Below are 25,984 nucleotides of genomic sequence, written 5' to 3'. Positions count from 1 at the left end.
TTGTACCGGATTGTTGACAATGTTGATAGCTAATTTGCTATCACTGTATAATAGCTTAGGAGAGGACACTGGCATAGAGAGATCTTCCATTAGCCTTTCTACCCATACCATCTCACAAATTGTTTGGGCAATAGCTCTATACTCGGCTTTAGCCTTGTTGCGAACTACAACCTGCTGTTTCTTACTCCTCCAAGTTACTAAATTGCCCCACAATGTTGTACAATATCCAGAAGTAGATTTACTATCTTTCACTGCCCCTGCTCAGTCAGAATCAACATAACTAATTATTCCTTTTTCTCAGTGAAGGAATAACTGCCCTTTTCTCAAAGTCCCCTCTAGATATCTAAGAATGTGATAGGTTGCTTCCAAATGTCTCTTAGTGGGGAGATGCATGAATTGACTAACAATACCTATAACATAGGTAATGTTCGGCCTTGTATGACATAGATAAATAAGCTTGCCTACCAAACGTTGGTACCTCCCTTTGTCAACTTGATAATCTTCATTTTCTTCCCTATTCTTCCAGTTAGACTCTAGAGGTGTGCTTGTAGGTTTACATCCTAGCTTGCTGGTTTCTTGTAGCAAATCTAGAGTGTATTTTCTCTGAGATACAAAGATTCCCTCCTTGCTTCTTGCTACTTCCAATCCTAGAAAGTATCGTAGTTCCCCGAGTTCCTTCACCTCAAAAGTCCTTCTAAGCTGCTTCTTTACCCTTTCAATTTCTAGGTGGTTGTCTCCTGTAATGATGATATCATCTACATAGACAATAAATATTGTTCTCTTCCCATTTTTTGCACTCTTGGTAAATAGGGTATGATCTGCTAAGCCTTGTTTGTATCCAAGTTGGTATAATGTATCACCAAACCTCTTAAACCAAACACGAGGTGATTGCTTTAGCCTGTATAGGGATTTTTCCAATTTACATACCTTGTTTCTGGTGTGATCCATCTCAAATCTTGGCAGTATCCTTATATAAATCTCCTCTTCCAATTCCCCATTTAGGAAGGCGTTTTTGATGTCCGATTGATGTAGCTTCCAATCCAAATTTACTGTCGGTGGATAGCAAAACTCAGATTGAGTTTAGTTTTGCTATAGGGGCAAAAGTTTCTTTGTAATCCAAGCCTTGAGTTTGAGTGAACCCTTGTGCAACCGACCTGGCCTTGTATCTCTTAAGGGTCCCGTCTGATTTATACTTCAATGTGAACACCAATTTGCTGCCAACTGCCTTCTTTCCTTTTGGAAGATCCATGATTTTCCATGTGCCATTCTTTTCCAAGGTTGCCATCTCTTCCATAATAGCTACTCTCCATCTTTCATCCTGCATGGCTTGATGGATATTCTTTGGAATAGAGATGTTATTGAGACTAATAGTAAATGCCTTATATGAGGGAGATAATTTCGAGTATCCGAGGAATTCTATGATTGGATGTTTGGTGCATGTCCTTCTTCCTTTTCTTAGGGCAATAGGAATGCTTAGATCATCTTCATGCTGCTGTTGGTGAGTTTCATCATCACTCATGATCATCTCTCCTACACTTACCTTCGGGTTGGAGTGATTGGTTGGTTGAAGAGCTGGAGGTCGCCTTGAGTAAACCTTAAGAGGAGGTTTATGTAGGCCTTGATGACCTTGTTGAATCTTGGTCTCCTCTCTCTCTCTCTCTCCCCCCCCCCCCCCCCCCCCCCCCCCTTCTTGATGGTTTAGGAATGGGGAGGTCAATTCTGAAGTTGAACAATGTTTAGGTCTAGGTTGATGAATTGCAGTAGTAGGGATTGGACTGAAAATGGGATCTGTAGGTGAAGGAGTAGATGGATGAAGAGGCATAGATATGACTTCACTCCAAAATTGTTGGATTTAGTGTCACAGAAAAAAAGGCTTATTCTCAAGGAAGGAAACATCACACGAGACAATAAATTTTTTGGTAATTGGATGATAGCACTTATATCCTTGCTGAGTAGGGGAATATCCAACGAATACACATTTCAGTGCCTTTGGGTCAAGTTTGGATTGGTTGAGCTGATTTTGATGCACGAAAGAAGTACATCCAAATACCTTAGGGGGAGAGCGTTTAAGGCCTTGGTATAGTGAGGAAAGAATTCAAGGAAAACATTCAAGGGAGTTTTGAATTGAAGGACTTTTGAGGGAAGTCGATTGATTAGATAAGCTGCTGTAAGGATTGCTTCTCCCCAATAGGAGTTTGGAACCGATTGAGTGAACATAAGTGCTCTTGCTGTTTCAAGCAAGTGTCAGTTTTTCCTTTTGGCTATCCCATTTTGTTGGGGATTATAGGGACAAGAACTTTGGTGGACAATACCATGTTCATTTAGGTAATGATAAAAGTTGTTTGAGAAGTATTCTCGGCCATTGTCGGTTCTTAAAAGATGAATAGAGGATTGAAAAACATTTTTGACCATTTGATGAAACTTTTTGAACACTAGATAAGTTTCAGACTTGTCCTTCATTAAGAAAACCTAGCATACCCGTGTGTGATCATCAATGAAAGTGATGAACCAACAAGTATTTGTTAGGTTTGGGATTTTTGCTGATCCCCAAATGTCACTATGTATTAAGTGAAACGGTTGTAAGGGTTTATAAGCTTGCTTGGTATGAGTACTTTGAGTTTGTTTTGCAATGATACAATTTTCACAAGAGAAATTCTAAATTTTATTGATAAAAAACGAAGGGTACAAGACTCCAAGGTACTCGAGGCTAGGGTGTCCTAATCTTTGATGCCATAACATTAAATCAGTTTCAAAAACGATAGCTAAAGTGGATTGAACAAGTGACCTAAATTCCTCTTGGTGATCATGCCTTGATATTTGATATAAACCTCTTTTTTCTTTAGCTTTGCCAATCCTCTTCCCTGAAGATATGTCCTGAAAAACACAATGAAGGGGAGAAAAAATCACTGAGCAATTTTTATCTTAAGTAATCTTGCTGACTAACAGAAGATTATATTTTAAGTTAGGCACGTAAAGCACTGATTTTAGACTTAGCCCTGCTACATACGCTGTCCCTCTACCTTGGACTAAAGACTTAGTCCCGTTATCCATAAATACTGTAATACTCTGATCACAAGGTTCATAATCTGATAAAACTCCAAGATCACCGGTTATATGGTCTGAAGCACCAGTATCTATGATCCAAACCCCAGTAGATAACCTTTTAGAGAATAGAGAATGATTGATTTTACCTTGCTTAGCCAAGAGAACTCCTGAGTTGTTGTTATCGTCCGGATTTTCAGCCGTCTTTGAGACCTTGTTTTGATTCAGCAATTGTTGGAGGACTTCTAGTTGTTCTGGTGTTAGAGAGAATGAGGCTGAGGCCCTTTTTTCAGATTCCACCATGTAAGTTGACTGTCCCACCTTTCTTTGGCTCCTAGGTTTCCAATTGGCTGGTTTCCCATGCAGTTTCCAGCAGATCTCTCTAGTATGGTAGGGCTTGTTACAATGGTCACACCATTGTTTATCTTTCTGGTTCTCTCCCTTAGCTGTAATAGGAAACCTTCTGCGAGTTGTATTCAAGGCAAAATTCTGAAGTAGTCCTTCATTTGTTGAATGGCCGGGCAGCATTACCTTCTTTCTGCTCTCCTCTCTTCTTACCTCAGCAAACACCTCTCTCATAAAGGGAAATGGCTTGGTTCCAAGTAATCTTCCTTTTACTTCATCTAAATCCGAATTTAGACCATATAGGAAGTCAAATATTCATTCTTTTTCCATCATTTTTTCAAACTTCACTCCATCAGCCGAGCATTCCCACTTGATCTCATGGAAGAGATCCATCTCTTGCCATAACTCGGTCAATGTATTGTAATACTCGGTTATAGAACTATGACCTTGCTTTGTAGATCAAATCATGGACTGAACTTGGAAGCTTTGAGTCGTATTCTTAAGATCTGAATAGGTCTCTCGGACTGCCTTCCATATTTCACTAGCCGTCTCATAAAAGAGATAAGTCCTTCCAACCTTCGGCTCCATTGAATTTACTAGCCAGGCCATGACAATGGTATTCTTAGCTTCCCAAACTCCATAGCTTGTTGATTCAGGACTAGGCCTTGCCGTGTCTCTGGTAAATAGCCTACCTTACCTTTTCCCTTGATCACGAGCATAACTAATTGAGACCACTCTCGGAAGTTGGTTCCATTCAACTTATGCAAAGTGATATGTAGGGAAGGTCCATCAAAACCCGTTGCAACCACTGGAACTTGGCTACCTTTTGATGGAAGAGCGGTTGATGCAGAAACCTCACTAGGTGAAGGATCTTCAGCCATTGAAGATGAGTTCCTTTATATGTCGAACTCTATTTTATTGGATGCCACAAGATCTTGTGGCTCTGATACCATGTAAAAATTCGATAGAGAAGATAAGAACTACCGTGCCGTTTCTCCATTACCTCTGAAAATATAAATATTCAAGTCTCTTATGTACATAAGACTTCTATTACTCATTCTTCTCCTAAGATATCTCCTAATTTACAGCATTAGATTACAACAAAACTTAACTAATTTACAGCTAGAATAACTTGGGATAACTCGGGTGAATTATCCTTATTTATAAGTGTTTGAATAGCTGGAATAATTATCTCTTTTGGAATAATTATCTCCTAGCTTCTCTATCTCCTTGAAGCCTTATCATCGTAAGCCTTATCTTCCAACAATATGTACTTAAAATTTGACATTTATTATAGTTTGACCCCACTAAAAAATGAAAATTTTCATTACCCCCTCATTAAAATATTACAATAAGTAATTAAAAGAAAATAACATTCGACTCTTCTAAACCAAAAAAATCAATTGTTAAACTACGTGTTTATAAGTTTTTGACATTAAATTAGTGTAACTGTTGAGTTATATGGTTATAGTCTAGGGTTTATCCTATGTTAGAGCCCATGGCTCATGGCCCATTGTATTTGTATATATATATAGGTGTATAGTCTATGAATTTAATTAAGTGGAATATACATATTATAAGCTAGGTTTTCTTCCTAAGTTTCACATGGTATCAGAGCCAAAATACAAACCCTAGCAGTGACGCCGCCGCCATAGCTGCCCACATCATCGACAACCACCGTCGGTCGTGTCACCATTGACTACCTCCTGCCGTGCCACCGTCGTTGCTGCCCACTTCGTTTCCGCCGCGCGCGTGCGCTTCTGGTCAGTAGCGGGTCTTCATCATCCAACCACCGATCATGCACACCACCACCATCGTTGCATTCGTCGGCCTCCGATCTGTTGACCCCCGAAGGAACGTCGCCGTTGCCGCCGCCACGCGCCGCCTCTCTCGCATTGTTCACGGAGACGTTTTTGCTCCGATCTCTCTCACCAGTGCTCCGATCGCAACGCCGTCTTCACCATTGGACTCGCCTCCTTCAGTCCATCCTAGATCCGGTGGTTTCGTCGCCATCCGCTGCCATCCGTTGTTGCCGGTCATCGGCATCCGCCATCTGCTGTCACTCCAACGAGCCTGTTCTCTGTGCTGGATCATCCAACCTTTATTTTTTGGCTTATTTCACCCTTTTGTTTCAGATTTGTTGATCATGTAGGGCTCCCTTTGATCCAACATGGCTGGTACTAGTAAATCTGGCTCATTCTTTGGTATTTTCTCTCCCTCTCCAGCAATTGCTACTAAGAAGTTGATGGGCAGTTCCAATTATATCTCTTAGTCTAAGGTGGTTGAACTATGGTGTATGGGTCAAGGTTTACAGGATCATCTAACTACTAAGGTCGAGAATGTGACCACAAATAAATCTGAGTGGTAGAGAGCTGATGCTCTGTTGTGCAGTCTCCTGTGGCAGTCAATTGATCCCTTTCTTCATCTGATCTATACTAACTATACCACATGTTGTGAATTGTGGGCTCAGGCCAAGACGTTATACACTAATGACATTCAACGCCTGTATTCAGTGGTGTCTAATCTGCTCAGTTTACGAAAGCAGGGTTTGACTCTTCCTGATTTTCTTGGTCGAATGGCCTCTATTAAAGCGGAATTTAACTCCTTGTTACCTGCTGGTAAGACTGCTGCAGAGGATCTAGCTTGGCGGGATAAGTTCTTCATGGTGTGTACTCTTGTTGCCATTGGTCCTGAGCTTGCTCCTATTCGTGATCAGATTCTTGCTAGTCCTACTGTACCTACTATGGATGAAGGGTTACAATTGTTATGACCCTCTTTCACATAAATTATATGTTAGTCTTAGTTCATCTCTCCCGCTTCGTGTTTTTGGGTCCACCGTGTTTGTCCACATTCATGCCTCCCAACGTACTAAGTTGGATCCGAGAGCCCTCAAATGTGTTTTCCTTGGTTACTCCCCTACTCAGAAGGGTTACAAATGTTATGACCCTCTTTCATAGAAATTATATGTTAGTCTGGATGTCACATTTTTTGAGCATACTCCCTACTACTCGCTTCAGGGGGAGTCCTTGAATGAAGCTCGATCCTCAGACATCGACTTCGATGTTGCGATCTTTGAGTCTACCCCTTACAGTATATCCTCTCCTTCTTTGTGCAACACTGAAGGAATCTTGAACTCAGGGGGAGATGTGGGAAACCAAATAGACAGGGAACCACTTGTCTACTCAAGGAGACCTATATCAAAGCCCGATGAGACTCTTGCATCCGAAGCACCAAAAGAGTTTGAACCGGTGATAGCTCCGACTACCCATGAGCCTAAACCCAATCCTGACCAGGTAAAAAATCTTGATGACTTACCCATTGCTCTTAGAAAACAACCTTGTTCATGTACTCTCCATCCTATTTCAAAATTTGTATCTTACAATGCTCTTTCTGCCAAGTGTCGTATTTTTACGTCTAACCTTGACAGAATCCAGATTCCTAAGAATATTCAAGAAGCCTTGGAGATTCCAAAACGGAGAGAAGCAGTGATGGAAGAAATAAGGGCATTAGAAAAAAATGGAACTTGGGAGGTGATGACGTTGCCAAGGGGGGAGAAACCAGTGGGCTGTAAGTGGGTGTTCACGGTGAAGTACAAGGAGGATGACACAGTAGAGCGGTACAAAGCCCGCCTAGTTGCAAAGGGGTTCACTCAAACATATGGTATTGACTACACCGAGACATTTGCACCAGTAGCAAAGTTGAATACTATACGAGTTCTCTTGTCCTTGGTAGCAAACCTGGACTAGCCACTCCATTAGTTTGACATCAAGAATGCCTTTCTGAATGGTGAGCTAGAGGAAGAAGTATTCATGACACTACCACTAGGATTTTACAAGGAGGGAAAAGAAACCAGAGTATGTAGGTTGAAGAAATCTCTGTATGGGCTCAAGCAATCACCAAGAGCTTGGTTTGATAGATTTGCGAAGGTAATTAAGAGTCAAGGATATCAACAGGGACAGTCAGATCATACTATGTTTTTCAAACAATCCAATGATGGAAGGAGGACCATTCTGATTGTATACGTCGATGACATCATTCTCACTGGAGATAACATAGGAGAGGTGGAGAGGTTGAAGAAAGTCTTTGCCACAGAGTTTGAGGTAAAAAACCTAGGCCAAATGCAATATTTTCTGGGAATGGAAGCCGCCAGATCCAAAAAGGGAATTAGTGTCTCTCAAAGAAAGTACGTTCTTGACCTTTTGACTGAGACCGGTATGCTTGGTTGCAAGCCAAGCAATACCCCGATCGAGGTAGGGAAAAGCATGGAAGACGTTGGAAAGCCTGTGGATAGAGAAAGATATCAGAGGCTAGTAGGTAGATTGATCTACCTATCTCACACTAGACCTAACATTGCGTTATCTGTGAGTGTTGTCAGTCAGCATATGCATTCACTAAAGGAGAGTCACCTAGAAGTAGTGTATAAGATTCTCAGATATTTGAAAGGCTCACCAGGGCGAGGTCTATTTTTTAAGAAAGGAGACAGTAAGAAGATAGAGATCTATACAGATGCAGATTGTGCAGGCTCAGCAGAAGACAAAAGATCTACTACCGGCTACTGTACCTATGTTTGGGGAAATCTAGTAACATGGAGAAGTAAGAAGTAGAATGTGGTTGATAGAAGTAGTGTTGAAGCTAAATTCAGAGCTATTGCACAAGGGATGTGTGAAGGGCTATGGTTACAAAAGCTTTTGGAGGAACTACATATCACAGTAGAGTTCCCCATCAAACTCTACTGCGACAACAAATCTGCTATCAGTATTTCCCATAATCTTGTTCAGCATGACAGGACTAAACATATAGAAGTTGACAGACATTTTATAAAGGAAAAAATTGAGAAAGTGACAATCTGCATGACCTATATTCCTACTAGAGAACAATTGGCAGATATATTCACTAAGGGGTTACAGAGGTCTAGCTTTGAAGAGTTTATCTGCAAGTTGGACATGATCAACATCTATGATCCAACTTGAGGGGGAGTGTTGAAATCCTGAATGATTTGAAGGGGATTTGGAGGAGATTGTGGTAAGAGATTGAGATTGAGAGATCCAATATTTGGAATGTTTAAACTGATTATTTGGGGCTGATTATTTGGGTGTAATTTTATGTTTCCATATTTGTTCTCTTTGTTCATGTTAAATAGGGACTAAGCATGTAAAGGGATGTAAGTCTTATGGAATAAAAGTCTGATTCGATTTTACATTCTCATCGTCTTCAGTGTTCCCTCAGGTAGTTGCAAGATTGAATGTGTGATCTTCACTGCTTCCCATATCTCCATGTATTAGATTTGATACATCCCACTAGCACAATGTTTATGAATGCTCCACCAAGTCATTTTTATCTCCAAATTGATGCTACTTCAAACTTTACATAGACATATCAGTTCTTTATCATATTTTCTTTGTAATGCCATTCATCTGTATCAACACTTTGAACATTTTTTTGAAATTTGATGTTTATAAATTTATTTTGACATGTAAATTAGCTGGCTTTACACATTTTCATTTCTCTTACATTTTATGTCTCTTGGTTCCAAAATTCTTCTTTCTCATGTTAGAAGACGACAAAATTCTTATGTGTAGCCGCCTTCTTTATATGCAAATTTCTTTTATTGTTTGTATCGTGTATTGCCTTTTCTTATTTCTTTGTTTTTTGATTTGATTGTATGTGGTAGCTGTAGTTTTCTTTTCTATAAAATTCTTTCCCTATACATATTTCCTAAACTAGTTTAAGAAGCTGTCTAATTAGGAAATCTCCTAATTAGCATTAGGGAACTAATACCTATACGATTGATAGGCGTGTATATATGCGGCTAAGGTTATTGGAATGAATAAGATTGGTTTTTCTCCCTTCTTCTTCACATGGTATTAGAGCCCTAGGCTCTACCCTAGAAGTAAGGCCTTCCTCGATTGTTTGTAGCCGAAAACCTTCTTGATCCAATCTTCGTTCATAATTTTAGAATTATGGCCCAAGTTGTAGAATTAGTTAGCACAACTGAAGTCACTTTCATGGGGAGTTCCAGCCATGGTGCGATCACCGGTGGAGAACTACCAAACATACAAGCAGCCCATCGGCTGAATGAGAAGAACTACCTCAAATGGTCCCAATTGATTAGGGCGTTCCTGAAAGGCAAGGGAAAATTGAGTCACCTGCTTGGAATCGGGCCTAGGGAGAGTGATCCCATGTATGCTACATGGGATGAAGAGGACTCGTTAGTTATGTCCTAGCTCTGAAATTTCATGATTTCATAAATCAGTGACACCGTGATGTTCCTCACAACGGCTAAGGAGATATGGAAAGCAGTGAAGATCACCTACTCAAAGGTGAATGATGCTGTACAAATATACGAGATTAGAACCGAGGTAGCAACCACCAAGCAAGGATCTCGGTCCATTACCAAGTATGCTAATTTGCTGCAGACCTTGTGGCAAGAATTGGATCACTATCAGTGCATCCAAATGAAATGAAGTTAAGATGCTGCCATTCAAAAAAGGTTTGTGGAAAAGGAGAGAACTTATGATTTCTTAGCTAGACTAAACTTGGAGTTTGATGCGATTAGGGTCCAGATTCTTCGTAAGTCAAATTTGCCCCCTTCAAATGAGGCAATATCCATAGTGCGTGTGGAGGAAGACAAAAGAGGGGTGATGCTAGGGAATAATCACTTGGAGAGTTAAGCCTTTTTAACCCTAAAGAGTCTTGGTTAGGAAAGGTGGGCTAGAGAAGATAGAAAGGCTATGGACCCAAGTAAAACCACAAACAAAGATAGTTTGTGGTGTACATATTGCAAGAAGCCGAGGCATACCATTGAGAAGTGTTGGAAGCTTCATGAGAAACTAACCAAAGGAGGACAACCTAGGGGACAAGCCTATGCTGCCAATGGCCAGCAGGCTTCCTATGTGACTAATAGCTAGCAGGTTACTAAAGGGAAAGCTCCAGAACAAGTAGAATTAATGGAGCTTAATAGGGAGGAAATAGAGAAGCTAAGGAACTTGTTGGGAACTCTTGAAAAGGAGCAGGGGGCAGGTACTTCAAACCTTGCCTTCACAGGTATCACTTTCACCTCTCTTAACTTACATGCTTTAGATTCAGCTCTTAAAAATACTTGGATTCTTGACTTCGGAGCCACAAACCATATGACCCCCTCCTCACACAAATTTTTATCCTACAAGCCATGCCCTAGTACTAAGAAAATTGTTTTGGTCAATGGTTCCTTAACTACTGTAGCTAGGATTGGGGATATTCTTATAAACAACAACCTAACCCTGAAGGATGTCCTTCACGTCCCCAAGCTTTCCACCAACCTTGTTTCCATTAAAAAACTAACCCAAGATGCTAACTACCATGTCATATTCTATCCTACTTTTTGTGAATTCTAGGAAAAGGACTCGAGGAAGATGATTGGGAATGCTAGGATAAAGGAGGGACTTTATCATCTTGAAGATCTTAGTGGGCAGAATATTAGGAGACAGATTTCTCCTATTGCATTTCTAGCTAAATCCAATAAAGATGTACTTTGGTTCATCATTTTTGCTTAGGACATCCATCTTTTGGAGTTCTTCAATCTATGTTTCCCTTTTTGTTCAAGGGATTAGATAGTAGTGATTTCCAATGTGATGTGTGTCAGTTTGCTAAACATAGAAGGGTTTCATTCCCTCTTAATAATAACCGAAGTTTTGTTCCCTTTACTTTGATTCATAGTGACATATGGGGTCCCTCTTCGATTCCTAATCTTTTAGGTGCAAGGTGGTTTGTGTTATTTATAGATGATTGCACACGAGTGGTGTGGTTATATCTATTAAAAACCCAATCAGAAGTATGCACCATCTTTCCAAATTTTTACACTATGATTAAAAATCATTTTGGTGCTGAAATTAAAAGGGTTCGAATAGATAATGCTAAGGATTTCTTCAACCAAACTTTATTTAATTTTTTCCAAGAGAAGGGTATAATCCATGAATCTTCTTGTGTCTATACTCCTCAACAAAATGGGGTGGCTGAGAGGAAAAATGGCAATAACAATGTTCCTAAACATTATTGGGGAGAGGCTATCTTGATAGCAACCTATCTTATCAATAGGTTACCTTCTAGAAGCCTTGACTCCAATAGTCCAATTCAGCTTCTTTCCAAGGTCTTTCCAAAGTTTATGCCGTCTAATGGTCTTCGTCCTCGAGTGCTTGGTTGCCTAGTCTTCGATCATAATCATTCTCCTAATAGAGGGAAATTGGATCCTAGAGTTGTGAAATGTATCTTTGTTGGGTACTCCTCCAGTTAAAAGGGTTATAAATGCTTCCATCCTTTATCCAAAAAGTTCTTTGTCTCAGCTGATGTGAGTTTTGTGGAGGAAAGCTCGTATTTTAATAAGTCCTATCCTCAGGGGGAGACTGAATTCTTAGAAGGGAAAGATAGGGAATTGTATATTCCTACTTTTCCTTCTCCTTCCTCTCATCAATCTCGGCCTCATCTAAAGGATACTTCTCAGGATTTTCTAAATATGGTACCTAGAGAAAATGTCCAGCCTACTTCTAGTCCACCAAAGGTATACTCAAGGAGAAAGGTCCCAGATCATCAACCTAAGCATGCTAAATTATCTGAACTAAGTCCAGAACCTGAACTTGTCTCAAACCCTATCCAGCCTATGAATGAATCTGATCCAGCTACACCAGAGCTTGTTTCCAGTGACCATCAATAGTCCGAACCTAATCTTGATGACCTTGACATTCCAATTGCCTTCAGAAAGGGAACCTAAACCTGTAATAAGCATCCCTTGCATCTGTTCCTAACTTACTCCAATTTGTTTCCTGCACACAAGGGCTTCCTCTCTAGCATTCATTCTATCCCTATCCCAAAGACTTTGTCTGAAGCATTAAGTAATGAAAGTTGGAACAGGGGCGGAGCTAGGATTTCTTAATTAGGGGGGCTTTAAAATTTTTTTCCAAACCCTAGTGGCTTGCAATTATCACATGGGCTTGGTTTTCCTTAGGCCTTCTTAAAAATAAGGCCAAAATGTTAGGTTGTTTAAAAGAAAAGGGTCTGCAATAGAGGGGGCAATAGATTTGGGGTTGGGGGGGCTTGGGAAAAATTCATTATTTTTTAGGCTAAAAAGTCTATTTTTTAAACACCCCCCCCCCCCCCCCCCCCCTTGCCCATGGGCTAGATACGCCCTTGAGTTGGAAGGATGGATGCCATAAGGGTTGAGATGGCAGCCCTTGAGAAGAATCAAACTTGGGATTTGGTTAAGTTACCCAAGGGGAAGAAATCGGTAGGGTGTAGATGGGCAGTTATAGTGAAATACAAGTCTGATGGGTCCCTAGAAAGAGATAAAGCTAGGCTAGTGGCTAAGGGTTATACCCAAATGTATGGGGTGGACTATCTTGAAACCTTTGCTCCTGTAGCAAAGATGAATACTGTCAGAATACTATTGTCATTGGCAGCTATCTCTGATTGGCCACTATACCAATTTAATGTAAAAAATGCCTTTTTACAGGAGGATTTAGAAGAAGAAATTTATATGGAAGTTCCTCCTAGGCTTGGGTTACAAAGTTAAGAGGAGAATGTGGTATGCTAGTTGAGGAAGGCTCTCTATGGACTGAAACAGTTACTAAGAGCCTAGTTTGGGAGGTTTACAAGGGTGATGCTTGGTTTGAGATATAAGCAAAATCAAGGGGATCCCACACTTTTTGTACATCATTCAGTAACAGGGAAATTGACTGCATTGTTAGTCTATGTTGATGACATAATTGTTATCGGGGATGACTAGGAAGGAATGGAACTCTTAAAGGGTTGTTTGATTAAAGAATTTGAGATAAAGGAGTAGGGGAAGTTAAAATATTTTTTGGGCATTGAAGTAGCTCGGTCTAAGGAAGGAATACTCATTTCCCAACACAAATATGTGCTGGATCTTTTGACCGACACTAGTATGCTGGGTAGCAATGCCCTTGACACATCCATTGAGCAAAATCACAGAATTGGTGATAATGTGTCACGAAATGATCCATTTACCCAACATCTATTTCCGTTGCATTTTTAAATTATGCATTTATCTTATTTCAGTAGTAGTTTGTAGGCTAAGCACTGCCATTTTGATATTTAGGTATTAGCTGAATTAGAGTAAGGATCGGCCAGGTGGAAGGGAGGCAAAGGGAATATAGTTTGTTAGAATTGTACCAAGTGTGGGCCCACCTCTGACAGAGGAATATCCCCTCCAAACTGCCAATCTCATCTGTTGGCTGTCATCTCTCATCGTCGATGTCGTCTTCCTCTGGTATATATCCATCTTCCTCCGCCTCTGGTTATTTAGTAAAAAACATTGCTTGCTGCAACAGCAAGCTTGCGTTGTTGCTTGCTGCATGCTGCAGCTGCTCGCTGCAGCAAGTAGCAACAACTTGCTGCTTGTTGCAGTAGCAAGCTTGCGTTGTTGCATGCTGCATTTGGTTAATTGTGTTTCATTATGGTCTTATAGAACGAAAGTTACTTAATTTGGCTTGAGCAAGAATCAAAAGAACAAATGTATCCATTAATTTTAATATTTGTTAATGTATTAATAAAAAATAAAAAAAATTCTAAGCGGCCTAGGCACTAGGCGCCAGTCTGCCGCCCGACTAGCGCCTAGCGCCTTTTAGAACACTGCATGCAATGGTTTTTGTTGGGAGATGCAAGGGGAGAAGTTTGAAACCGACTTGAGATTGCTACAGCTGGGAGGGTGCCATGTGGTCCTAGGAGTGGATTGGATGAAAGGGGTGAGCCCCATTAGCTTCGATTTCAATAGGATGGAGGTATCCTTTGAGAAATATGGTAAGAGGATGACCTTATCTGGGGGAAAGGAGATGGGAGCTTGTAAAATGATATCAGGAAGGAGGCTGCAAAGAGTGTTGAAGGGCAAGTGGAGTTAGATGGCTCACCTCTTCTCAGTTGTGGCAGCAGAAGGAGATCAAGGAGAGTAAGCAATGCAGGGGCAAATGGGGTTGATAGTAAGCACACCCCAGGGAATGCAAGACCAGGTATGCCATTTGGATTCCCTTAATAAATTGTTGGTGGATTACAAGGATCTTTTTATGGAACCCCAAACCTAAACCCTACCCCTACCCAAATGTTCGACCATAATATCAACCTTAAACCAGATGTCGAACCAGTCAATATTAGAGCATACCGATATCCTCTCAACCAAAAGAATGAAATTGAGAAAATGGTTAGAACCATGCTCGAACAATCCCTCATTAGACCTAGCCAAAGCCCATTCGCTTCTCCTGTCCTTTTAGTCAAAAAGAAGGATGGAACATGGCGGTTTTGTGTCAATTACCGACAACTAAATGCCATGACCATCAAGGACAAATTTCCCATACCCTTGGTGGAGGACCTATTAGATGAACTTAACCATGCCAAATTCTTTTCTAAGCTAGACCTAAGGGCGGGATATCATCAAATTAGGATGAAAACTAAAGATATACCTAAAACTGCCTTCAAAACCCACAATGGGCATTTTGAATTCCTAGTGATGCCCTTTAGGCTCACCAATGCCCCAGCAACCTTTCAATCCCTCATGAACAGAATTTTTGAGCCTTATCTCCGCAAATTCATATTGGTATTCTTTGATGATATACTTGTTTACAGCCCTACATTCGATCAACACCTAGCCCACCTTAAGCTTACCCTTGAAATCCTAAGAAACCACCAGCTTTTTATTAAGGAGTCCAAATGTGCTTTTGCCCAAAGGCAGGTGGAGTACCTCAAGCACATGATATCAGATGGTAAGGTAAGTACTGATCCAAGGAAGGTGGTGGCAATGGTGTCCTGGCCGAGACCCACTACCGTGAAGGCCTTGAGGAGATTCCTAGGGCTAACAAGGTATTATCGCAGATTTGTGCAAAATTATGGAGTTATCAACAAACCATTGACCAATTTGCTGAAGAAGGGAGGTTTCAATTGGGGATTGGAAGCAGAGGAAACCTTTGAGAACCTTAAGGGGGCTATGAGCAGAGTACCCATGTTGGGGCTCCCAGATTTTGATAAGTCCTTCATTCTAAAAACTGATGCTAGTGGAACCAGGGTAGGGGCAGTGCTAGTTCAAGAGGGGAGGCCGCTAGCCTTCTTGAACCAAGTATTGAGTCCAAAACACTTAGGACTCAGCATCTACGAAAAGGAAAAGGAACTCTTAGTTGTACTTATGGCTGTAGACCGTTGGAGACACTACTTGGAGGGAAACAGATTCATCATAAAGACGGACCACGAGAGTTTAAAGTTCCTATTACAATAGAAACTCCTAACACAGCTGCAAAGGAAAGGGATGACCAAGTTGATGGGTCTAGATTACAAGATTCAATATCGTAAGGGAAAGGAAAATAAGGCCGCCGATGCACTGTCCAGATGTCATGAGGAGGGAGATCTATCAGCTATGACCACCATGGTACCCGAGTGGTATCAAGAAGTTATTGACAGTTATGAAGGAGACAACAAGATTAAGGTAGTGATGGAAAAACTGACAATGGGAGCTCAGGAGACGGAAGGCTACACACTGAATCAAGGGGTGCTGAGATTTCGTGAAAGGATTGTAATTGGGGAGAACTCAAGGATTAAGGAAAGGATTTTTCAAGCCTTGCATGAGTCCCCATTAGGAGGGCATTCGGGAGAGCAGAATACTTATCTTTGGGTTAAACAAGTGTTCCAATGGCCAAAAATGAAGGCAAAGATTAAAGAGCTAGTCCTAAGGTGCGACAAATGTAGGAGATGTAAGTTGAAGACAGTGGACTACCCTGGGTTACTACAACCTCTACCCATCCCAGATCAGGCTCAGTTTAGTGTCTCAATGGACTTTGTAGAGGGACTTCCCCGATCGGAAGGTAAGGACAACATCTTGGTTGTGGTAGACCGGTTTACTAAATTTGGCCATTTCATTGGGCTGACTCATCCTTACATGGCTTAAGATGTACCTAGGATTTTCTTAGATAGGGTGATTAAATTGCACGGGGCCCCTAAGACTATAATCTCTAATAGGGACAAGATTTTTACCAGCTTGATGTGGCAAGAGCTGATGAAGTCTTTGGGGACAAAACTGAATTTGTCCATTGCATATCACCCTCAATCTGATGGGCAAACCGAGAGGATGAACTAGAGCCTTGAAACATACCTGAGATGTGTCTGCTTGCTGCAACCTAAGGAGTGGCATAGGTGGTTGTCCCTAGCTTAATGGTGGTATAACACCAGCCATCATTCCTCGATTAAGATGTCCCCTTTTGAGGCCTTATTCGGGTATAAACCACCTATTCTACCGGTAGTAGAAGGAGGCTTTAATGTGGCTTTAGTTGAGGAATATTTACAACGGAAGAGGGAGATAACACAAAAGTTAAAGCAAGAGCTAGCCTCGGCCCAAAATCGTATGAAGCAGAATGCTGACTGAAGGAGGAGCGAGAGGGAGTTCAAGGAAGGGGATCAAGTGTATCTCAGGTTGAGGTATAACCACTTAAAGTTAATTTCTCGAGGAAAGGTCACTAAGCTTAGCCCTAAGTATTATGGACTGTTCCTGATTGAGGCTAAGATAGGGAAGGTGGCCTATCGGTTGGAGCTTCCCCCAGGGTCACAAATTCATCCTGTTTTCCATGTTTCACTCGTGAATAAGTCGGTGGGGGCTCAACCAACGAGTTCGGTATTACCAGCTCTTGCCAAATAAATCAGTGTAAGAACTGAACCAGAGGTTGTTATCGACAGGCGGGTAGTATATAAACACGGAGCTCCACTCATCCAAGTGTTGGTCAAATGGTGAGGCAACACTTCGGAAGACAACACATGGGAATACCTTTCGAAATTCCTCAAGCAGTTCCCACGAGCTGCCAGCCTCCTTAGCATTTCTTGATGACAAGAAATGGCTAATTGTGGGGGAGCTGTCACGAAATGATCCGTTTACCCAGCATCTATTTCTGTTGTATTTTTAAATTCTGCATTTATCTTATTTCGGTAGTAGTTTGTAGGCTAAGCATTGCCATTTTGATCTTTAGATATTAGCTGAATTAGAGTGAGGATCAGCCAGGTGGAAGGGAGGCAAAAGGAATATAGTTTGTTAGAATTGTACCAAGTATTGGCCCACCTCTGACAGGGGAATATCCCCTCAAAACGGCCTATATATATCTGCACCCCTCCACAATGAGGGGGCATGAATGAGAGTATCACATTGTGTTTTTCCTTCCTACTTTCTACTCTCTCTCTTATTTCTTTTCTCTGTACTCTAACCTCTGAATCCTCCCCAAATTCCTACCGGAATAGGAGTAATTCCTATCACAAGAGTGAGGTCGTGACATAATGTTGAAGAGGCTGTAGTTGATAAAGAATCCTATCAGCAGCTAGTAGGGAGACTCATCTATTTATCTCATACATGGCCGGACATTGCTTATGCAGTGAGTGTGGCCAGCCAATTCATGCATAGCCCTAAGGAAAGCCATCTCAAGGTTGTGTATAGGATTCTTCATTACCTTAAGAGGACTCCCAGTAAGGGTATTTTGTTTAAAAAAGTAGGAGACATGTCTTTGGAAGCATACATTGATGCTGATTATGCAAGATCTCTTGTTGATAGGAGGTTCACTTCAGGATATTGTACATTCCTAGGTAGAAATCTTGTCATTTGGAGAAGTAAAAAACAAAATGTGGTGGCAAGATCCAGTGCTGAAGCTGAATTCAGGTCTAATGGCCCTAGGTATTTGTGAGTTGCCGTGGCTTAAAATTGTTTTGGAGGATTTAAAGGACAGCTGGTCAGATCCTATGAGGCTCTATTGTGATAAGAAATCAGCCATCAGCATTGCCCATAACACGGTTCAACATTATAGGACCAAACATGTTGAAGTTGATAGGCATTTCATTAAAGAAAAACTAGAGTTTGGTTTGATCTGCACATCCTTTGTCCCTACAGGAGAGCAGCTTGCGGATGTTTTAACTAAAGATTTGAGCAAGATGGGAATGCATGATATACCCTCTCCATCTTGAGGGGGAGTGTTAGAAGATGACAGAATTCTTATGTGCAGCCGCCTTCCTTATTTGCAGATTTCTTTTATTGGTTGTATCGTGTATTGCCTTTCCTTATTTCTTTGTTTTTTGATTTGATTGTATGTAGTAGCTGTAGTTTCCTTTTCTGTAAAATTCATTCCCTGTACATATTTCCTAAATTAGTTTAGGAAGCTGTTTAATTAGGAAATCTCCTAATTAGCATTAGGAAATTAATGCCTATACGATTCATAGGCGTGCATATATTCAGCTAGGGTTATTGGAATGAATAAGATTGGTTTTTCTCCCTTCTTCTTCACATCTAATTTATCTTATAATTAATCAAAGTTGGTCACTGGAGTAATAATCAAGTCAAGTATTGATTACCTTTATACATGTATAACATATATGTCATGGTTACCTTTATCAAATCAGAAACCAAACTAGTGAAGATTAGTCAAATGCTCATTGGTTCAAACAATGTCATATAATTAAATGTGTTTTATAATTCAGATAACCAGATATATGAATATAGTTTTGTGCAACAAAGAAGTAATGAGCTGATGAAGTGGCAAAGTGGTTATTTATCACTTGTTCCAGCCACTATTCACAAGTTTGAGTCGTGCTAGTAGCAAAATAATGTTTGTTCAAAAGCCAATTCAAGGCTTATCATTGAGGTGCACTAACTTGCCCCCGACTTTGTAGCAAATTGATTCAAATACTAAAAATGAACAACCAGAGCTCAAACTAACTAGTCTAATCTGGTGTGATAACTATGAGTATATACTCTCTTTTGTCCTACTAATCTAAACTCTTTTGATCCTAAAGTAACCCAAGATTTTTACCTAGAATCCACTCATTTGTTTCTGTACAATCTTGTTCACAACAAAATAACTAGGAGACATCCACTAGTAAAGTTCCTAGTGAATTCATCCATCTATATTGCAAACAGATAAGGTCTATATGCTGACTCTTGGTGGAATCCCATTAATTTTGCAAATTCACTTGTTTTCCCTTTCATTGTCCTCAGACTTAGCCATGACTAGATGATCTGGATTATACTTGTTTTTATTCTGCTATCTAATTGATTTCCTTTTGTATCCTAAGATAGTTCAGTTTTCTTTTTTCCTGGAATGCTGGCATATAATATTTTCTGGTTAATAAAAACAGAAGGCTTTCATTCTTTTTTTTTTTTTTATCAAAAGGCAAATATGTATAAATGATCAAATGAATGTACAAGTACATTCTTTGTTTTTGGGTATGTTTGCATTAACATCACGAACACAATAAGAGATTTCATAGTAGATATCCTGGGTATAAGATAAAATAAAATTTGATGGTACATTACTTGGTTATGCTCTAATGTTTACCATATATTGGAATATGCTTTCTGATTCAGTAAGTTATTTATTCTGTAACTTTCCACTCCTCAGGTGTCTATTAGCTTTCAATAGTCTCAAGCGTGAATACTATACTTCGCAGGGCAAGTTGGAGGCAATTATTCAGGTTAGTCAATATTTATGTTTATTAAGTTTCTTTGTTAAGATCCCTATATGTATACTTTAAATATTGCCCAAAATGCCCACCTTTTCTTTGTGCTGAAAAAATTATGTTAGTATGAATATTCAGATGCTTTCTAATAAAATTGGTATTGTATTGTTAATTATATGTAATTCAATACTTACATACCCCCCCCCCCCCCCCCCCCCCCCCAAAAAAAAAAAAAAAAGAAGAAGTGAGGCAATAAGTCTAGCATCTAATTTAGGTTCTGCCAAATGAATCAACAATCAATGAATAGGGGGGAACCAAGGAAAGAAACAAGCACCATGCTAAAGATTTAGGAACCCCAAGTGTTCATAAGCATGATATGGTTAATATAAAACATATGGGCATGAGACTTGTTGGTGATTCATACCATTTGTGGAACATGATATCTGAAGAATCAAGTATCTTGAGCCTCATACTTAGTCTAAGCTGCAATGAATCTTTAAGTTTTCCTTCTCCTTTGACCAAATATCCTGTATGGTACCTCTTCCATTTTCTTCTTTCTCTTGATTGTGGCTTCTATAGCTTTTCAAATGGGCTATCTTGGGGTTTCTCTATTGCTTTTATGTGGGTCAGGTCCAATCTAAATGGACTGTCTTAGGGGATTTTTATTTAGAACTAGTTGTCATCATCATCAATTGCACCTTATCTTAAGTTCTTAACCATGTTAGGGTTGGTGACACGACATTCATAATGCCAATTGACAATACAAATCCATGCAAAAAAAGAATGTGGAAAGTTTTTATGTTGGATGCCCTTGCTGATGCCACCCTCTAGCAAGGGAATGATTAAAATTCCAGCACCATTTTCACATGGAAAAGTATAATGAAATGATGGTGAATGAAGATAAAAATTGATATGGTTGTGTTCCATCACATAATTCATATTGTGAAACAAACTTGTAAAATATGGAAATCTTCAAAACAAGTACTATTTATTAAAATGAAATCCTAAACTACTACCCAAACTATATTAATTACCAACCCACTACCATAATACCAAGTTTGGCCTAGGTAAGCATCGCTGGTTCAACTAACGGTTTTTTACTTTTTCTAAAAAAAGAATGATGCCGTTCAACCAGAATTTTTATGCTGAACTGGAAAAATCAGTAGTGTTTTTGGATTTTTTTTTAAATTATTAGTTGAGAAAAAAAAAATCATCTTGGGGCTCATGTTTGGACATCATCAGAAAACTTAAGCATTATCCACATCATTTAAAAAAAAAATTACTTTTAGGTTTGTTACATTTTTTGTCAAGAGAGAAGTGAAAGGGCTTTCAATCTTATTTCCCTTTGAAGGGATAGATGAAATTATATACAAGACTTCCTGCTAAACTAGGAAGTTTCTAAAAAACAGAATAATAAAATTTCCAAATCTGAATTTGGAAACCCATACAATTTAGGATACAACAAACTATAGAAAATTACAACAATCTGTCTTCTAGAAGATACGCACTCTTGTTTTAGAAAGAAAAGGTAATCAAATAACAATCAAGTTGATCTGATCTTGCCTGAGAATTCGGACAAGATCAGCTCTTTCATCACTGACACTCCCCCTCAAGATTGTGAGTGGATGTCATACATTCCAATCTTGCTGATCAACCTGTGAATACAACTGCAGGTAATCCTTTACTTAACACATCCGCTAATTGGTCACTTGAGGAGATATATGGGGTTCAAATTAGGACACTGTCCAATTTCTGCTTAATGAAATGTCTATCCACTTCAACATGTTTTGTTCAGTCATGTTGGATTGGATTATGAGCAATGCTTATTGCTGATTTATTATCACAGTAGAGCCTCATAGGAGCTCTCCACTTGATTCTAAGATCATCCAACAATATTTTCAGCCACAATAACTCACACATCCCTAGAGCCATAGATCTGAATTCATCTTCTGCACTTGATTGAGCCACTACACTTTGTTTTTTGCTTTTCCACGTCACAAGGTTATCCCCTAGAAAAGTGCAATAGCTTGTTGTGGATCTCCTATTGATAATGGATCCTGCATAATCAACATCCGTGTAAGCCTCAAGTGGCATAGTCTCTCTCTCTCTCTCTTCTTAAATAGAATACCTTTCTCGGGTGTTCCCTTCAAGTATCCTATACACTACCCTTAGGTGAGTCTCTTTTGGGTTGTGCACGAATTGGCTGACCACACCCACTGCATAGGTAATGTTTGGTCGAGTATGAGCCAAATAAATCAGCCTTCTAACCAGCCTTTGATAAGATCCCTTATCAACCACACTATCTCCAGGAACTCCCCCTAACCTGTGGTTAGGTTCAATGGGAGTGTCTATTTCCTTACAACCCAGCATTTCAGTTTCAGTTAAGAGGTCTACTATGTACTTTTGCTGAGAAATAAAAATTCCCTCCTTTGAATGTGCAACTTCTATGCCCAAAATATAGTTCAATCTCCCTAAGTCTTTAATTTCAAACTCATTGATTAAACACTCCCTTAGAGCTTATTCATGCCTTCCTCATCATTGCCGGTGACTACAATGTTAGCCACATATACTATTAGCACTGTCACTCTCCTTGTGGTCGAGTGGTGGATGAATAGGGTATGATCCCCTTAGCTTTGCCTATATCCCATACTAAGCATCACTCTTGTAAACTGGCCAAACCAGGCCCTTATGGATTGTTTTAGTCCATATATAGCCTTTTTTAGTTTGCACACTTCCTTCTCTTGTGTTGTTAGGCCATAACCTGGTGTTAATTCCATGTAAACCTCCTTTTCTAGATCTCCATGCAAAGATGCATTTTTTACATTATATTATTGCAGTGGCCAACTTAGATTAGCAGCTAAGGATAGAAGAACCCTAACTGTATTCAACTTTGCAATCAGTGCAAAGGTATAACCAAACAAAACAATATGGAATACAATGATATCTTCACGTACGCCATCTAATCTACATACAACATCTTAAATACACACCAAAAGATAGAAAAGTAAAACCCATAAAACATGGATACATGTAACCCATGAAACATGGATACATGTTTCCTCAATTTGTGGGATCCCATAAAGTATTGATCCATTGTCCCCATTTCCTACATTTCTACACTCCCCCTCAAGTTGGCTTGAAGATATCTTTCCATGGAAATCTTGCTTACTAATTTTTTAAATTGATTTTTGTGTAACACCTTTGTAAGAACATCGGAGACTTGATCAACTGTTGGAATGTAGGGCATACAAATTACTCCATTATCAATTTTCTCCTTAATAAAGTGCTTATCCACTTCTACATGCTTTGTCCTGTCATAGAGTACTGGATTATGGGCAATGGAAACCGCAACTTTATTATCATAGTAAACCTTAGCTGGTAAGGGAGTGGAGACCCTTAAATCATCTAGAAGTCTCTTTATCCACATGACCTCACAAATCTCGTGGGCAACTAAACGAAATTCAACTCCAGCACTACTTCTGGCCACCACGTTTTGTTTCTTACTCCTCCAAGTGACGAGATTACCTCCCACAAAGGTGCAGTATCCTGATGTAGATATTCAATCAATAACATTGCCTGCCCAGTATGCGTCTGTATAAGATTCTATGTGAAGATGTCCATGTTTTCTGAAGAGCAAACCTTTTCTAAGAGTTCTCTTTAGGTACTTGAGAATTTTGTAGACAACTTCAAAATGTTGTGAACCTGGTGAGTGCATAAATTGACTTACTACACTTACTGCAAATGCTATATTAGGTCGAGTGTGGGACAGATAGATGAGTCTGCCCATAAGCCTTTGATATTTCTCCTTTTCTACCACATCTTTGGCTTTGACAAGTTGTAACTTTAAATTAGATTCGATGGGAGTTTCAACTATCTTACACCCAAACATTCTTGTTTCAGTGAGTAAATGCAGGACATACTTACATTGGTCGACAAAGATTCCCTCCTTAGATCTTGCAAGCTCCATCGAAGTACTTTAGGGGTCCCAAGTCCTTGGTCTCAAACTCATATGCTAGTTTCCTCCTAAGTTCTTCAATCTCTCCCTTGTCATCACCAGTCATTATTATGTCATCCACATAGACAATTAAAATAGCTTTCTTACCGTCACCAAAGTGCTTGAAGAACATTATGTGGTCCGCTTGGCTCTGAGTATAACCATAACTTTTTACCACCTTTCCAAACCTTTCAAACCACGCTCTTGGAGACTGTTTCAGACCATACAAGGATTTTTTTAGATTGCATACCTTGTTGGTACCAAGGCTCTTTCAAATCCAGGTAGGAGGTCCATATACACTTCTTCCTCCAAATCACCATTTAGGAAGGCATTTTTTACATCGAGTTGGTGTAGAGGCCAATCTTGGGCCATCGCGAGAGAGAGGACTCGAATAGAGTTTGTCTTTGCTATTGGAGCAAAGGTCTCTTGATAGTCAATGCCATATGTTTGGGTGGACCCCTTGGAAACAAGTCTTGCCTTATACCTCTCTATGCTTCCATCTGCCTTACATTTTACAGTGAAGACCCATTTACAGCCTACAGTTATCTTGCCTCTCCGTAGCTCCACAATCTCCCAAGTCCCGTTCTTTTTAAGAGCATTCATCTCCTCCTTTACGGCTAGCTTCCAATTCAGATCACTTAGAGCATCCTGAATTGTTCTTGTTACATGCAAGTTAGAAATATTTGAAAGAAATACCTTGTGGTTATTAGACAGTTTTTGATAGGACAAGTATTTGGCAATAGGATGTTTAGTACAAGATCTTACTCTGTTTCTAGTGGCAATGGGATATCAAGATCAGACAAATCAACTGAGAAAGAATTTAAAGGAGTAAGTTTAGAATTTCCTTGAGTGGAAGAAGGACCATCATTCGAAGATGCCAACTGCTCAGTTACTAGAAGGATATTCGGATCAATAGCATTTTCTGAGATTTTCTTCTGATATAAAACTGAAGCTCAGGTTTCGGATTGCTTTGATCCGTTTCTAGTAATTCTTCCCCTGGTTCTGACTCCATTATGCTTGGCACCTGTGATGTAATATCCCAAAAGCCCAAGGTCAGGTATAAGAAGGGACTCTAGAGAAGCTAGTATATATCGAGGATAGTAAGGAAGGAAACAACACTAGCTGGATACCTTTTGGGCTGAATGTGGATAAAGAACTCCTAGATTAAGCGTGCTTGAGCTAGAGTAGCTCAAGGATGGGTGACCCCTAGGAAGTTTGTGTAGACCCATTAGGGTAAGTTGATCTAGTCCTTCCTATCGTTCGATGTGGGATGTTATAGGTGGTATTAGAGCAGACCCTTGGAGAAGGCGATTTGATGAAGGCAGGGATTGGTGCCGGGGCGCGAGGGGTTGAACAAAGAGAGACTCCTAATAGGCTTCTAGGATGGCAGCCCCTAAAGGGGAGAAGATTTGGGACTAGTTGTAAGGTCACATGACGATGACGTCATGTGCTCAAAGGGGGGGGGGGGGGGGGGAATTAATACCCAAGAGCCCAAGGTCAAGTCTAAAAAGGGACTCTAGAGAAGCTAGTATATATCGAGAATAATAAGGAAGGAAATAACACTAGCTGGATACCTTTTGGGTTGAATGTGGATAAAGAACTCCCTAGTTAAGTTTGCTTAAGCTAGGGTAGCTCAAGGATGTGACCCCTGGGAAGTTCGCATAGGCCCATCAGGGTAAGTTGATCCGGTCCTTCCTATCGATCGATGTGGGATGTTACATGTGAACTAGACGCATCCTGTTCTTTATTGATTTGAGCACCAGTTTCCTTGGATTGTTTACCAGAGTGGAATGCAGTGTCAATCATATCAAATATATTTGGAACAGATTCATAAATTTTCAAAAGATTATCTTCTTCTACTGGTTTAGAAATTTTAAAAAAAAATATCTTCTTCCACAATATTCTCCCCTTGAAGATATTTTTGGTAAAATAAGGTTGATTCTCCATGAAAGACACATCCATGCTTATGTGAGTTTTTTTTATCAAAGGATTAAAGCATTTGTACCCTTTTTTCTTAGGAGCATAACCAACAAAAACATATTTTTCAGCTCTTGGATCCAATTTGGATCGGAAAATTTGTGGAATGTAAACAAAGCAAGTACATCCAAAAAATTTTAAAGGTAGCTCAGAGTACAACCGACACATAGGAAAAGT

General features: G+C 39.9%; 1 protein-coding gene across 1 annotated transcript in view; it reads left to right on the top strand.

Moving 5' to 3' along the window:
- LOC127805741 (uncharacterized) overlaps positions 1 to 25,984 on the top strand; it is a 51,043-nt gene that overhangs the window by 3,812 nt on the left and 21,247 nt on the right. The window contains exon 5 of the mRNA XM_052342499.1: positions 19,779 to 19,851. Within this exon, the coding sequence (XP_052198459.1) occupies positions 19,779 to 19,851 (73 nt within the window). The remainder of the gene's footprint in view (positions 1 to 19,778; positions 19,852 to 25,984) is intronic.

Source organism: Diospyros lotus, chromosome 7 (assembly GCF_014633365.1).
Source record: "Diospyros lotus cultivar Yz01 chromosome 7, ASM1463336v1, whole genome shotgun sequence".
Lineage (NCBI taxonomy): Eukaryota > Viridiplantae > Streptophyta > Magnoliopsida > Ericales > Ebenaceae > Diospyros > Diospyros lotus.
This window is presented reverse-complemented; position numbering and strand designations above follow the sequence as displayed.